At 45.7% G+C, this 14,085-nt stretch overlaps 1 protein-coding gene across 1 annotated transcript; it reads right to left on the bottom strand.

The window, feature by feature from the left end:
* Nucleotides 1-2,348: 2,348 nt before the first annotated feature.
* Dnaaf2 (dynein axonemal assembly factor 2) lies at nucleotides 2,349-9,621 on the bottom strand. The gene is made up of 3 exons (XM_041657922.1): nucleotides 7,604-9,621; nucleotides 5,708-5,851; nucleotides 2,349-3,255 (listed from the first exon to the last, which is right to left on the bottom strand). The coding sequence occupies exons 1-3, from the start codon at nucleotides 9,389-9,391 to the stop codon at nucleotides 2,749-2,751; spliced, it is 2,439 nt and encodes an 812-aa protein (XP_041513856.1). The 5' UTR covers nucleotides 9,392-9,621; the 3' UTR covers nucleotides 2,349-2,748.
* Nucleotides 9,622-14,085: the final 4,464 nt, after the last annotated feature.

The following is a 14,085-nucleotide window of genomic DNA, read 5'->3' as shown; positions in this document are numbered from 1 at the left end:
TGGCCTTGGGACCAGTAATGACATCAAGATTTTCTTTTCTGTGTTCTTTCATCCTGTTATAAATATTGTGTGTGTGTGTGTGGTGTGGGGAACCTGTGATGGTCTCCTCTACCACATTTTAAGGTTATTCCAAAATAATGGTTTCTCACGTAAAAGACATTTTTTTTTGTAGAACAAATGGCTAGGTTTTTATTAATTTCTATTCTAAGGATTTTTAAGTCATTTTTATATGTATAGGTGTTTTTGTCTGTATGCATATCTGCACCGCCTGTGGAGACCAGCGCAGGGACATTGGATCCTCTGGAACTGGAGTTACAGACAGTTGTGAACTGCTACATGGGTGCTGGGAATTGAACCCGGGTCCTCTAGGAAGAGCAGCCAGCGCTCTTAACCACTGAGCTGTCTCTCTAGCCTCTCTAAAAAAAATCTTAAACGCAATTATTTAAAATTAATTTTGAAAATGATCATGTTTAAAAATTTCTAACTTTGGGCTAGAGAGATGGCTCAGCAGTTAAGAGCACTTGGCTGCTTTTCCAGAGGACCCGGGTTCAATTCCCAGCATCCACGTGGCAGCTCCAAGCTGTAACTCAGAGATCTGACACCCTCACATGAATGTACATGCAGGCAAAACACATAAAAAATTTTAAAAAAGCTTATATGTATTGATGTTTTGCCTACATTTATATATATGCTTGTGAGCTATAATGTAGGTGGTGGGAATCAAACCCCAGTCTTCTGCCAGAGCAAGTATCCCAAACACTCAGCCGTCTCTCCAGCCTCCAAAGTTTTGAGGCAGGTTCTCTCTGCAGCTCTAGCTGTCTTTGGACTTCCACCTACCTGAAGCTGGAGAGTATTGGGATTAAAGCCATGCACCACCACACCTGGCCTTAAGATATAGTTTTAATTATATTTTTATGTCTGTATATGTTTCGTGTGTGCGCACAAGTTTGTGTGCCACAGTAGGTGGGCAGTCAGAGGGAAACTCGCAGAAGTAGGTTCTCTCCATGCGAGTAGTACCAACTCAGGTTGTCCGACTTGGCAGTAGGTACCTTTATCTGCTGAGCCAGCCAGCCATTCCTCCAAATTATTTTAACTCATATGTGACACTTATATAGTAATACAACTATGTAGTTTTGTTTTGCATTTCAAGACAGGGTTTCTCTGGGTATCCCAGGCTGCCCTGGAACTAAGATCTGCCTCCCTCTACCTCCCGAGTGCTAGCCTGTACCACCACCGCCTGGCTCAAGTATATATTTTAAAGGTCTGGCCTGCTTGTGCATGCCTATAATCCCAGCACTCAGAAACTGAGGCAGGAAGACTGTCACAAGTTGGTGCTAGCCTGACTACAGGGAGTATATGAGCCAACTGCATTTTCACAAAACGAAGGGTCCAGAGAAATGGCTCAGTGGATGGAGACCCTTTCCACCAAGGCTGGTGGCCTGGATTTAATCCCTGAGACACACCTTGTCCCCTGACCTCCATGTTCATGCTGTGGCCTACCAGTCCACCCCCCACCCACAAATAAGGAACATGTTTGTTTGTTTCCTTTGGTTATTTATTATGTATAAAGTGCAGGCCAGAAGAGGGCACCAGATCTCATTACAGATGGTTGTGAGCCACTTGGTGATTGCTGGGAATTGAACTCAGAATCTCTGGAAGTGCTCTTAACCTCTGAGCCATCGCTCCATCCAGTTTTTTTGTTTTTTAAAAACGATTTTACTCTCCTTGAGAAAAATATTTCTATTAGAAAAATCACAAAGCTTATAATTAAGGAAACTTTAAAAGTATCTCCAGTTTTTTTGTTGTCCCCCCCCCCCCCCCGAGACAGTGTTTCTGAGTTGGGGGGGAGAGAAAAATAGTCCTGATTGTTGTAGAACTCACTTTATAAAACAGCCTGGCCTCTAACAACTTGCACTCCTAAGTGCTGGAATTAAAGACATGCACCACCACTGTCTGGCATTTTTGTTTTTAAGGCAGCCTCTCATGTAGCCCAAGCTGGCCTCTAACTCATTATGTAGCCTAGGCTGGCATCTAATTCATTAGGTAGTCCAGGCTGATCTCTAATTCATTAGGTAGCCTAGGCTGGCATCTAATTCATTAGGTAGCCCAGGCTGGCCTCTAACTCATTATGTAGCCTAGGCTGGCATCTAATTCATTAGGTAGCCCAGGCTGATCTCTAATTCATTAGGTAGCCCAGGCTGGCCTCTAATTCATTATGTAGCCCAGGCTGGCCTCTAATTCATTAGGTAGCCCAGGCTGGCCTCTAATTCGTTATGTAGCTCAGGCTGGCCTCTAACTCATTATGTAGCCTAGGCTGGCCTCTAATTCATTAGGTAGCCCAGGCTGGCCTCTAATTCATTAGGTAGCCCAGGCTGGCATCTAATTCATTACGTAGCTCAGGCTGGCCTCATTCATTATGTAGCCCACGCTGACCTGAGCTGACCATGAGTCTTCTCCAGTGTTAGGAGTTGCAGTTACAGGCACCTACCTGGCTGCTGGCTCGCCATCAGGATCAACTGTAAATGTTTATTTTTACATTTTTTTTAAGTAGCTATTTTTTGTTTTTGTTTTTTGAGACAGGGTTTCACTGTGTAGCCCTGGATGTCCTAGAATTTACTCTGTAGACCAGGTTGCCCTCAAACTAACAGAGATCACCTGCCTCTGCCTGTTTTATAGTTAAAAACACAAAGAAGCTATTTTAGGTCCCAAATTTTTTAAACAACATTTAAATTTCAAAATTATATACAACTAATCCAAGTCATACAGCAAAGCGTTCTGAAAACTGAACGCACAGTGAGTCGTGTGGTCTTTGATGATCTGCACACTGCCATCCTCCGTATTGGTCTCCTTGATGCTGTCCAAGTCAGGTATGTTTTGTGCTACAGTTTTGTTCAGTACTGAAGACAGGTGATCACCATCTACTTCCTTTTCCTCAGTCACGACTGGCTCTTTTATAGTTTCCTGCTCCTCGGTTGAGCAGGTTGCACCATTTTCTTTTATAGACTCAGGATCCGTGTTTGGCTCTGGTTGCTGGGGTTTTCCAGATAGCACGTGAGGAGCGTCAGAACAAATGTGTTGAGGGCCCACAGCTGAGCCACAGGGCTTTGTTTCTAATGCTTCCACTGCTGCAGATGAACGGGAGTCAGTTGTAGAGGAGGGAAAATGGTCTGTGTTTCCCTTTCCACTTAGAGGGCATCCTTCACTGCCTCCTTTTTCCGTTCCTTGAAGCCCATCAGGATCACTACATTCTTGCGACTGTATCAAGAGAAACAGCAAATTAGTAATTCTTTGAAGCAACAGAAATTGAATCATAGTACTCTCTGAAAATCATATTTTAAAAAATTTTGTGTATGTTTGTGTATTCACGCATGATACAGCACATACAGAGAGGTCAGAGAGCAAGTTATGAGCACTGCTTCTCACCTTACGACATAGGTGCTGGGAGCAAACTCATCAAGCTTGGCACTGGAGCCTTTACTGTGTGTGTGAGCAGGGAGGGATACGATTAGGGGTGCTCAGAGGTATGAACAATTTTCTGGAGGTCTCCTTTCACCTACATGGTTTCAAATTCAGCTCACCAGGTTTGCACAGAAGCACTGGCATCTACTGAACAATCTCAACTACAAACTAGCTTCAGTTTTCTTTTTCTATTCAGTTTTTTAGACAGGGTCTGGCCTAGAACTCAAGAGATCTGCCTGCTTCTGCCTCCTGAATGCCAGGATTAGCCACAATGACTGTGGCTTTAATTTTCTGATTAAATCCTTTCAATTAGGGCTGGGGAGATGGCTTAGCAATTAAAAGCACCTGCTGAGAAGACCAGTTTCATTTCCCAGCATTCATATGGCAGGTAGGGTGCTCTCTCCTCTCCTCTGGCAGGTACCACAGCAAGATACACGCAGACAAAATACTGCATACACATAAAATCTTTTTTAAAATATTTTTTTTAAACTTTATTTAATTTTATGTATGAGTACTCTGCATGTACACCTGCGTGTCAGAAGAGGGCATCAGGCCAGGCGGTGGTGGCGCACGCCTTTAATCCCAGCACTCGGGAGGCAGAGGCAGGCGGATCTCTGGGAGTTCGAGACCAGCCTGGTCTACAGAGCTAGTTCCAGGACAGGCTCCAAAACCACAGAGAAACCCTGTCTCGAAAAAAAAAAAAAAAAGAAGAGGGCATCAGATCCCGTTATAGATAGTCATGAGCCACCATGTGGGTGCTGGGAATTGAACTCAGGACCTCTGGAAGAGCAGCCTGTGCTCTTAACTGCTGAGCCATCTCTCCAGCCCAAAATAAAATCTTTATACTCGCATTTTTCTCTTTCCTCTTCTCTCTTCCCCTCCCCTCCCCTTCTCCCTTCCTCCCTCCCTCTCTGTCATACTGAGACAAGGCTTCTCTACACATCCCTGGCTATCCCAGAACTTAGTGAGGAGATCAGGCTCTGACTCCCAAGTGATGGGATTAAAGGTCTGTGCGGCCACCACCATTGACTAGATTTTAGGCCTTTGATCCCAGCACTTGGGAGGCAGAGGAAGGCAGATCTCTGAGTTCGAGGCCAACCTGGTCTACAAAGTTTCAGGGTAGTCGGTGCTACACAAAGAAACCCTGTCTTCAGGGGGAAAAAAAAGTTCTAAAAAATCCTTTCAAATCTCTGTGAGTTCGAGACCAGCCAGGTCTACAAGAGCTAGTTCCAGGACAGGCTCCAAAACCACAGAGAAACCCTGTCTCGAAAAACCAAAAAAAAAAAAAAAAATCCTTTCAATTATTCGTCATCTCTTTCACGATAGCTTCAAGGATCAGCCTTTCAAACATGGCCACAAATGTCGTCAAGACCATAGAGGCACCTCCACGGGCACCAGGCACATATGTGGCACACAGTCACACATGCAGCAGGACACGCATACGCATTGGATCATATGCGACACAATGCATATGCACAAGTTGTTCCCATGTTGCACTAAATTGTCTTTGGTGTAATTCTTATCAGGGGAGCCACGATTGTCTCTTTTGAGATGTGTGAGCCTTTCAATGCTTTTGATGTGGTGTTTCTATAAATATTATCCAGAATAAACGATTCTGTGGGGCTGGAGAGATGGCTTACTGGTTAAGTGGCTGCTCTTCGAGTCCTGGATTCAATTCCCAGCATCCACATGACTGCTCACAACTGTGTAACTCTAGTTCCAGGGACCTGGCACCCTCATATAGCAAACATGCAGGCAAAACAGCAATGCACATAAAATAAAAATGAATAAATCTTAGAAAAAAAGGTTTTGGATTTCAAGTAACAGCAAGACAAATTGCTAAATTTGTCTAAATGTAAAATTCTGAGTCCAAGGTTCATTTGCAAATTCACTACTCTCTGGCAGAACATCAAGTTTGTCTGATTTTTATCCCTTCTTTGTTACAGTAAAACGAACACTTTTTAAAAAATAATATGAAAACAAAGAGTGGAGTTTTTAATCATACATAAACATGCGGAAAAATCTGCAGGCATGGTGTGGCACATATCTTTAATCCCAGCACTAGGGAGGCAGACGCAGGCGGATGTCTGTGAGTTCCAGGCCAGTCTGGTCTACACAGTGAGTTCCAGGACAGCCAAAGCTACAAAAAGAAACCCTAATTTGAAAAAATTTTAAAAATTAAAAAAAATCAAGAACTGAAGTCATTCGACCAATAGTCACCACCCTTTAAACCCCACCGAGATACTACCTTTGCACGAATCCGAATCTTCTCGTCTGTAACCTGAAGAACTTCAATCAACGGTGGGACCGGAGGCCTTGCCTGTGTCAACGGGGAGCCCAGGACCTCATCGAGAAATTCATTAACGTTTTCTTCATCAAGAAACAATCTTTCCTAAAGTAGAAAGAAAAAATGTTCCATCTTACAGGTCACTGTAAAAGTTCTTACATAGTTCACTGTTACAGTTTTTTAATGTTTATCTCACCAACAGTGAGTGCTAGCTTGAAAAGAGGAATTCTAGTATTGTCCAAAATATAATATGAAAAACATGTATTCACGAGATCCGCCTAAAAAGAGAAAAGGAAGTCTTGATGCTTTTTCTAAGTTTACTAAAGTAGAGGTATGCTTTCCCTACCAAGATGATCTTACTTACAAATAGTATTTCTTTTATTTTCCAAATATATAGTGTCTTCAGTAGCCCAAACTGGCCTCTGTGTACCTGCAGGTGACCTTCAGCTTCTGATCCTCCTGGCTCCACCTCCTAAGTGCTAGGATTATGCACGCATCACCATAACTGGTGCCCCTGGTATTAGGAATAATCACTTCAAGGCTGTAAGTGCAATTCTAGCTATTACAGTTCAGCCTTCTAATAATTCCTAATGAACCAGCTAAGAAATAAGCAGAATATGTCTTTTAAACTCTTGACTACGCAAACTGGATATAGTGGTACAAAACTGTATTTCCAGCACTTGGGAAGTAAAGGCAGGAAGATCAGATGTTCAGGGTCACCTTCACCTACACAAGAGTTCAAGGCTACCTTAGGCCACTTCAGACCCTGCGTCTCAAACAAAATACAGAAAAAGATCTTGGCCACTTAAGAGCCAATTACAATATTTTATTTAAAAGTACATTCTATTTATTTTTAATTTTTAGAAGCAGTGTCAGAGTTTAACAAAGGTATTTTAATACTAACTTTAAGAAAAAAGATTATAAAAAAAAACTCACTCAGTGCTGAGCATAGCGTCACACACTTTTACTCCTAGTGATGAGGGAGCAGAAGCTAGTAGATCTCTGAGTTCCAGGCCAGCCTGGTCTGCAAAGAGAGTTAGTTCCAGGCCAGTCAGGACTACACAGAGACACGTCTCAGAGGAAGGAAGGACAGGCACACACGTGCAAACACAGTGCAGGATTTCCAAAAACGTCACCACGTTTTATTTTTAAGAATTGATATATTTTAGTGTGCTGCGTGTATATAGTTATTTAAAAGTAAGCAGAGCTGGGCGGTAGTGGCGCAGGCCTTTAATCCCAGCACTCAATAGGCAGAGGCAGGTGGATCTCTGTGAGTTCAAGGCCAGCCTGGTCTACAGAGCTAGTTTCAGGAAGGCTTCAAAGCTACAGAGAAACACTGTCTCGAAAATAAAAAAAAAAAAAAAGACAATAACAGATTTCTCAACTATTACTAGAAAATTTAAACCAGAATCACCCAAATCCAACCACAACATAACTTGTTTATATGCATTCAAGTGAGGAACAACCATTTAACGATATTCAAAATTATTTAATTTATAAGATCAGTTTACTGTTACTCAAAATAAGATTATCTTCTGTGCTTATATAAGTAAATATGACATATTATAATTATAAAGTAAAGATTATTATGTGGTCCAAAGAGGGGGACATAATCAAAGATGTTTCAAATTATCTTTGATTAAACAGTATTTGAATTTGCAAGTGAACTAATAATTAGAAAAATTATATATTTAAAACAGTTTGCAACCTTTGGATATGTGCACACTTGGTTTTGAGAACACACTTACCGCGCATTATCTTTCATAATATGAATAGACGGGAAACATTTGTGTACGTGCCTGTAACCAAAAAAATTTTAAAGTAAGATGGAATATTTCTAATAGTGAAAACGGTTACCTCCAAAGAATCATGGTTCAAGCCACAATACCATTCTCGCCAGCGTCCACGGCTCTCCGGAGATTTTGCCAGGACTATCACTGCATTGTTTAAAGAAATGCTAATCTCGGGTTCTTTGGTACTCAATGTATTCTCTGGAGCAAACTGCAAAGTGAAGGAGTAGCCTGAGTCTGGTGTGGAGAAGCACAATTTGTAACGGAGGGGACTCAGGTCCCCGTGAAGACTTTGCGGCTGAATCCGAGGCACTTGAATGAGCAAAGTCAAGGAGTCCTCGTCCTGATTACACCGCAAAGGAGGGCACAACGGTTCGATGCTCTCGGTTCCGGGGCCACCCATGGCTGGGCCCGAGGCGTCGTGGAGGGTCGTCTCCTGCTGCTCACTCGTCTGGGCACTGAGGTCTCCGCACGGTCCCAGTCTTCCCGCAGGGGGCTCGGTGTCGCAGCCCGGGAACGCAGAACAAGGGAGGCTTCGGTCCCCGGAAGGGGGACCTTCCCGGAGGCCTAGAGACGCCACCGAGTCCCCACCGAAGTCTCTCTCCCCTTCAGCGTCTGCAGCCCCGAACCCTGGGGCTCCCACGCCGCTCTCGTCCCCGCGATCAGCTCGGGTCCCCTCCGCCGGCTCTGCCCGCGCGGCAGCAGGGTCGCCCTCGGAAGCGCAGGCTGCGCCGTCAGTTCCGGTCTCGGCCGCGGACTCTTCCGGCGTCGCGGCGAGGTCCCGGCGCGCGATGTGCAGCGCCACGGGCAGCGTGACCACCAGCTGCCGCCGCGCCTTGTTGTACTGCGCCTTGCCGCGGCCGTCATCCACCGGGTAGGGCAGCGAGAGCCGCAGGCGGTAGTCGGGGCTCCGGGAGTCCAGGCACAGCAGCTTCCCCTTCACCTCCAGCTCCGCCTTCTCGGCCGAGCGCAGCAGCGGCAGCTCGATGGTGACCACCAGCTCGTGCGGCACGGGGCTCGGGGCGGCGTCCCGCGAGCAGCGGTAATCCTGCAGGTCCACGTGGTGGCGCTGCACCACGGTACAGCGCGGCTCCGTGGGCTCCGGCCGCTGCTCCGCCTGGGGAGCCGGGGGCGCCAGTGTGCGAGCCGTACTCTCCGCCGCCGCGGGGTAGCGGTACGGGTACTGCAGGTCCGGGAGAAGCCCGGGCGGCTCCCCCTCGGGCTGGGCAGGGACACCCCCGGGAAGGGGCGTGCGGAGCACGGCGGCCTCGGGCACCCCCTTGTACTTGATCTTCAGGGTCTTAGCGTTCCTGCGGTCCAGCCTGACGCCGAACTGCTGCTCCACCGCCTCCAGGGCCGTGGCGTTCAGCATTTCGCGGAATCGCTCGTGGCTCCGGGCTAGCGCTAGCGCGTCCGGGTGGAAGACCACGTCGTAGACGGTGTAGCGGGAGCCGCTGCGCCCCGCATACTTGCGGCCGGGCGCCAAGCTGTAGGGCAGGGACCAGTGGCTGCCAGCTGCCGTGCCGCCGCTCCCCGTGCCCGGCCGGCTGCTGGGCTTGCCTACCAGCGAGTTGCTGCACACGTTCACGAAGCAGCGATGCTCCCCGTCCAGGCTGGTACGCAGCACGTGGCCCGGCTCCGGGTGCACGAACCGCACCTCCACCCCGCGCTCCCGCTCCAGCGCTGTGATCTCCTCCTCGTAGCGTCTCCGGTTCTCAGGGTCGGTGATCTCTGAGGCGTACTCGGAGAACATTCGGCGGAACTCTGGGTCCTGAAAGGCGGAGGTGAGCCGCTGCACCTCCTCTCCACTCAGATCCAAGTCCTCTAGCGCTGAGGAGGCCGCCCCCTTGGCCATAGTGTCCCACTCGGCCCCTCACCCGGGGGAAGGATCAGCCCGAACTGTAGTGTCTTAGGGCGCACTTGGCGTCTGTTGTCACAAGTGACCAGCCTTAGGAAGGTAACGGCTGGATGGCAGGGCAGCGCGTGCTTTGTTGCCATAGTAACACCTGGGAGGCGGGGCAGTGATCTCGGAACTGCTAGAACTAGGCCCTTTCTCCGAACCAGGCAGCCATTCTACCTGCTGCAGGTTTGAGATCTCTGTGCCCGGGCACACTTTGCAGTCTATCGTGATAACTGTCCTCATTTTCAGCACTGTGTCTTTATCTTATTAACCGTTCACTTCTACAGACAAATGAGAAGTTTTCTAGCCAAGGTTACAATTCACAAACCTAACTTTTATCTGGGTCTTTTCATTTTGTGAAACCGACATTTAAGCCCTAATTTTTGTTACTTCCATTTTCAGGTATAACACCTTATAATTGTCCCACAACAACTCCTGGGGGCAAAGGATGGACTCGAAAATCTCAAATCCCTGTAATCAGGGAAACGTTATTCACTTTTCAAATGTAAATATAAGATCCATAAATCATTTAGCAAAATCACACACTTTATCCCGACCAGCTTCCTTGGGTTAAGAATAAAATTAAAACTGCACATCTTTTTAAAACCACATATCCAGGGCCATTGCTCAATGATTAATAACTCTAGCTGGTCTTCCAGAGGATGCAAGTTCAGTTCCCAGCACCCACATGTCCGTTAACTGCAGCTCCAGTCGCAGAGGATCTAAGAGTGCCAGGCATCCACGGATGCAAACAAAAATAAATAAATAAATAAATAAATAAAGCCACATATCCTTAGATCGACTCAGTAATTTCTAACAGGGTGATTCTAAAGGTAAAAATAGAAGCTCCACAAGGAATTGATACAGCAGGTGTGGTAGTAATACAATGGAATTTTATGCCGCCAGACTTTATAGGAATTTTGTTTAGTTATGGTGCTAGGGACCGAACCCAGGACCTCACACCTGCTCTACCACCGAGCCACACCCCCAGGTCCAGAGAAAGGTTATGAACTGATAGTTGGCCAGTCCAGGATCAGTTTTATGTGTGCAGCATTTAGCACAGTTTACATTGGCATTAGAAGACCTTTTCTAAGTTTTTCTCTTAACTCATCCTTTTTTGTGTAGGGGAGGGAGGGCCTGGCACATACAAGACGAGCACTCTTCCACTGAGCCGCACCCAAGCCTTCCAGCTGTTCTTCCAGTCATTTCTGCACGTCTTCCTCTGTTAGGTTTCAAGAATGTCCTAAGACTGCGATAGCACCTTGTCACCATTACATCATCTCTTTTTTTTAAATTTTACTTATTTAAGATTTTATTTATTATGTATACAGTGTTCTGCCTGCATGTATGCCTGCACACCAGAAGAGGGCGCCAGATCTCATTATAGATGGTTGTGAGGCACTTTGTGGTTGCTGGGAAGAGCAGTCAGTGCTCTCAACCTCTGAGCCATCAGTCCAGCCCACATCATTTCTTCCACAAATATATAAATATTTTATGTATTCAGCTGGACATGGTGGTGTATGCTTTTTATCCTAGCAGGTGGATCTCTGAGTTCAAGGCCAGCCTGGTCTACAGATTGAGTTCTAGGACTACACAGAGAAACCCTGTCTCCAAAATAAATAAATAAATAAATAAACTCACAAATAACCAACTTCTGTTTCAACTCCTAAACTCCAGACTCATCCAACTATGCATCTGATGTCTCCATTTAAGTAACAATTATCAAATCCTGGAGGCTTGAAATGGCTGAAAGCAGAACTCTGGACTATTATCCTTCCTTCATCTCTCAGCAGTCGCAGGCCTGGCTTGGAATGCGTTGTTCTCTTGATGTCAGTACTCAAAGCTCCTGTTCTCTGCTCTCCTTGCTTGCACCAGCCAGCTTCCCTGTACATGGGACCGCAGTGCTGGCTCACCCCTCCATCTTTATCACGGTCTAAAGAGCTCTTCCACGACCTTACCAAGCCCCTTACTCTGCCTACTATGTAGGTAAGCTAATGCTCTTTGGGGAATTTATTTCATTGTTTATGCACCTGAATTTAACGCACATGTGTAGGTCAGGAGACAACTTTTGGGAGTCTGTCTCTATCTCCGCTGTGGGTACCAGGGATCCAACTCAGGCTGTGGTCAGGCTTGCACACAGCAAATGCTTTTATTCACCAAGCCATCTTGCCAACCTGATAAGTTAATGCTAAAGCACTAGGAAAATAAAATCACTGTGCTCTAAGTACCCCAAGTCACTGGCTCTCTCTCATGTTGGGGAAACATGCTGAACAATCACATGTAGAGATTACTATTGAACATAATGTTGGGGAAACATGCTGAACAATCACATGTAGAGATTACTATTGAACATAATGCACATAATGAAAAACTCCATTTCGAGGTATACACCTAGCAGAAACATCACCACAACATATGTACTAGATGTGTTTGCACACACACAAACACAGTTTAAAGATTTATTTTCAGTTGTGTGTGTATGTGCATAGGAGTACAGATGCCCACTAAGACCAGAAGAGTAAGTCCCTGGTGCTGGACTGTAGTGGTTGTAAGCCACCCACTATAGGTACAAGGAACTGAACTTGAACCCTCTAGAAGACCAATATGCAATCTTATCCACTGAGCCCCTTAGAGTGTGTGTGTGTGTATATATTTTAACAGCACTATTGGTTAGTAGTCCTCAGATACTAGAAAATAGCTTAACTCATTCATAATCAAATGGATAATTAACAGCATATATCCAGCACACATCAGCTATACAGCAATACCCATGAATGCCACTACTGTAATGTTATATAGAGGAAACCGATACAAAATAATGCGTATGTCTGGGAATAATCCATTACACAGTCAATAAAAATGTGGCTAAGTAAACCTCACTGGTAGAATCTGGGCTATACAACTATGTCAATAAGAAAGAAAATACCAAACTAATGGTTGTTCTGAAAAGGGGGAGTGGAGTGTTGGGCCCGGAAAAGAACAAGAGTGGTCTTCCAGGGTAGGCCCCTTTCTTAGTCATGGTACATTGTTATATTGGGTATACTGTCGCGGGATATTCGATCACACTGATAACCCGGAGATTGCGTTATGTAAATAAAATCAACAATAGGTCAAGAGGCAGAGCAACCAGTTGGCTGGAAGTCACCTTAGCGAGTGAGGTGAAGCCAGGAAGTCAAAGAGAGCCACAGGAAGTAGAAGAGGACATCTGGTTGGAGAAGGTTGTGTTTTAGACAGAGGTAGAAGAAAGCTCTTTCTTCCAACCGAGGACGGAGCAGCTAAGGGCTTTCTCTGCCTCTCTGAGCTAGCTAGTGGGTTTTTCACCCCAGCATCTGGCTCCCGAGTCTTTATTGATAAAAATAAAAAGACAGGGACTTAGTAAAAACATTTGCCTCCCTATGTGGAGGCAGCTGAGGCATTGGTAGGTTCAGGTGAAGTCACTGTGCCACAGAAAAACAGTATACAGCTGGCAACGATGCACGAGGTGTGTGTGGTAATGAGGGGCTTTATATCTTGTATTTGAAAGCTTCAAATTTTGTTTGGAAGGAAGACCTTGAGCCCAGTAGGGTGGTACATAATCTACCACGTAGGAGGAAAGGACAGAAAACCCATGAGTTCAAAACCAAACTTCATTTAAAACAAGTAAGATGCCTTCGTGGGTCTTACTTTGGGGTAACTATTGCCTACAAGATTAGACCTTCATTCATACTTGACCACTGGGCCTTGGAGACCCACACATTATATTTCTCCACCTGAACATTGGCTAGGCAGTTCACCATGTTCAGAAAAGAAACCGTGACACCTCTCAAACCTGAGGTCTCAGTAAATACCTCCCTGGCTTTTAGGCCTGTATCTAAATATACCCTTGATTCCTCTTTACCCACCCTTCGCTGCCGCTCAGCTACCAAGTCCTACCTTGTCCTACTGTGGCCCCACTATCTGCTGCTTTCCACGCCTGGTCTGAGTCACCATGTCCATCAGAACTGCTTCCCCTCTGGTGTCCAGCCACTTCAAAGTTTGTCTTCGCACAGAACAGTGATTCAAAGCAGACCACCGGCTCCAGGTGTTACTCAGTAGTGCAGTGCTTACCTAGCAGTATGGATGGTCCTGGGTTCAATCCCCAGAAAAGCAAAAAACTAAACAAAAACCGTATGTTTTAGAAGTATAAAAACTATGGGAATGATAATTAAAAATTTCCACTGCCAAAAAACAGTTATGGATAATTATGTTGTAAATACCAACACCCCAAAACAGATTTTTCTCAACTTTGTAAAAAGAATTTTTTTTTCTTTGGTTTTTCAAGACAGGGTTTCTCTGTGGCTTTGGAGCCTGTCCTGGAACTAGCTCTTGTAGACCAGGCTGGCCTCGAACTCACAGAGATCCTCCTGCCTCTGCCTCCCGAGTGCTGGGATTAAAGGCGTGCGCCACCACCGCCCGGCTGTAAAAAGAATTTTTATGTGTGAATTTATTAATACAATTATGGTGCCAATAACCCAAGTCAGACTGAAAAGCTTCTCAAAATGTTAAATTACGGGGCTGGAGAGATGGCTCAGAGGTTAAGAGCATTGCCTGCTCTTCCAAAGGTCCTGAGTTCAATTCCCAGCAACCACATGGTGGCTCACAGCCATCTGTAATGGGGTCTGGTGCCCTCT

This window comes from Microtus oregoni, unplaced genomic scaffold (assembly GCF_018167655.1).
Source record: "Microtus oregoni isolate MIOR12 unplaced genomic scaffold, Mior012 000009F_ref0000495, whole genome shotgun sequence".
Classification (NCBI taxonomy): domain Eukaryota; kingdom Metazoa; phylum Chordata; class Mammalia; order Rodentia; family Cricetidae; genus Microtus; species Microtus oregoni.
This window is presented reverse-complemented; position numbering and strand designations above follow the sequence as displayed.

What these genes read in the sequence shown, in the direction of transcription:
- Dnaaf2 (XM_041657922.1), bottom strand. Translation starts at nt 9,391, where the DNA reads ATGGCCAAGGGGGCGGCCTCCTCAGCGCTAGAGGACTTGGATCTGAGT. An exon ending in TGAACCATGATTCTTTGGAG is followed by an intron (nt 5,852 to 7,603) that starts GTAACCGTTTTC and finishes TTTCTACTTTAG; the next exon opens with GAAAGATTGTTTCTTGATGA. An exon ending in AGATTCGGATTCGTGCAAAG is followed by an intron (nt 3,256 to 5,707) that starts GTAGTATCTCGG and finishes CTCTTGATACAG; the next exon opens with TCGCAAGAATGTAGTGATCC.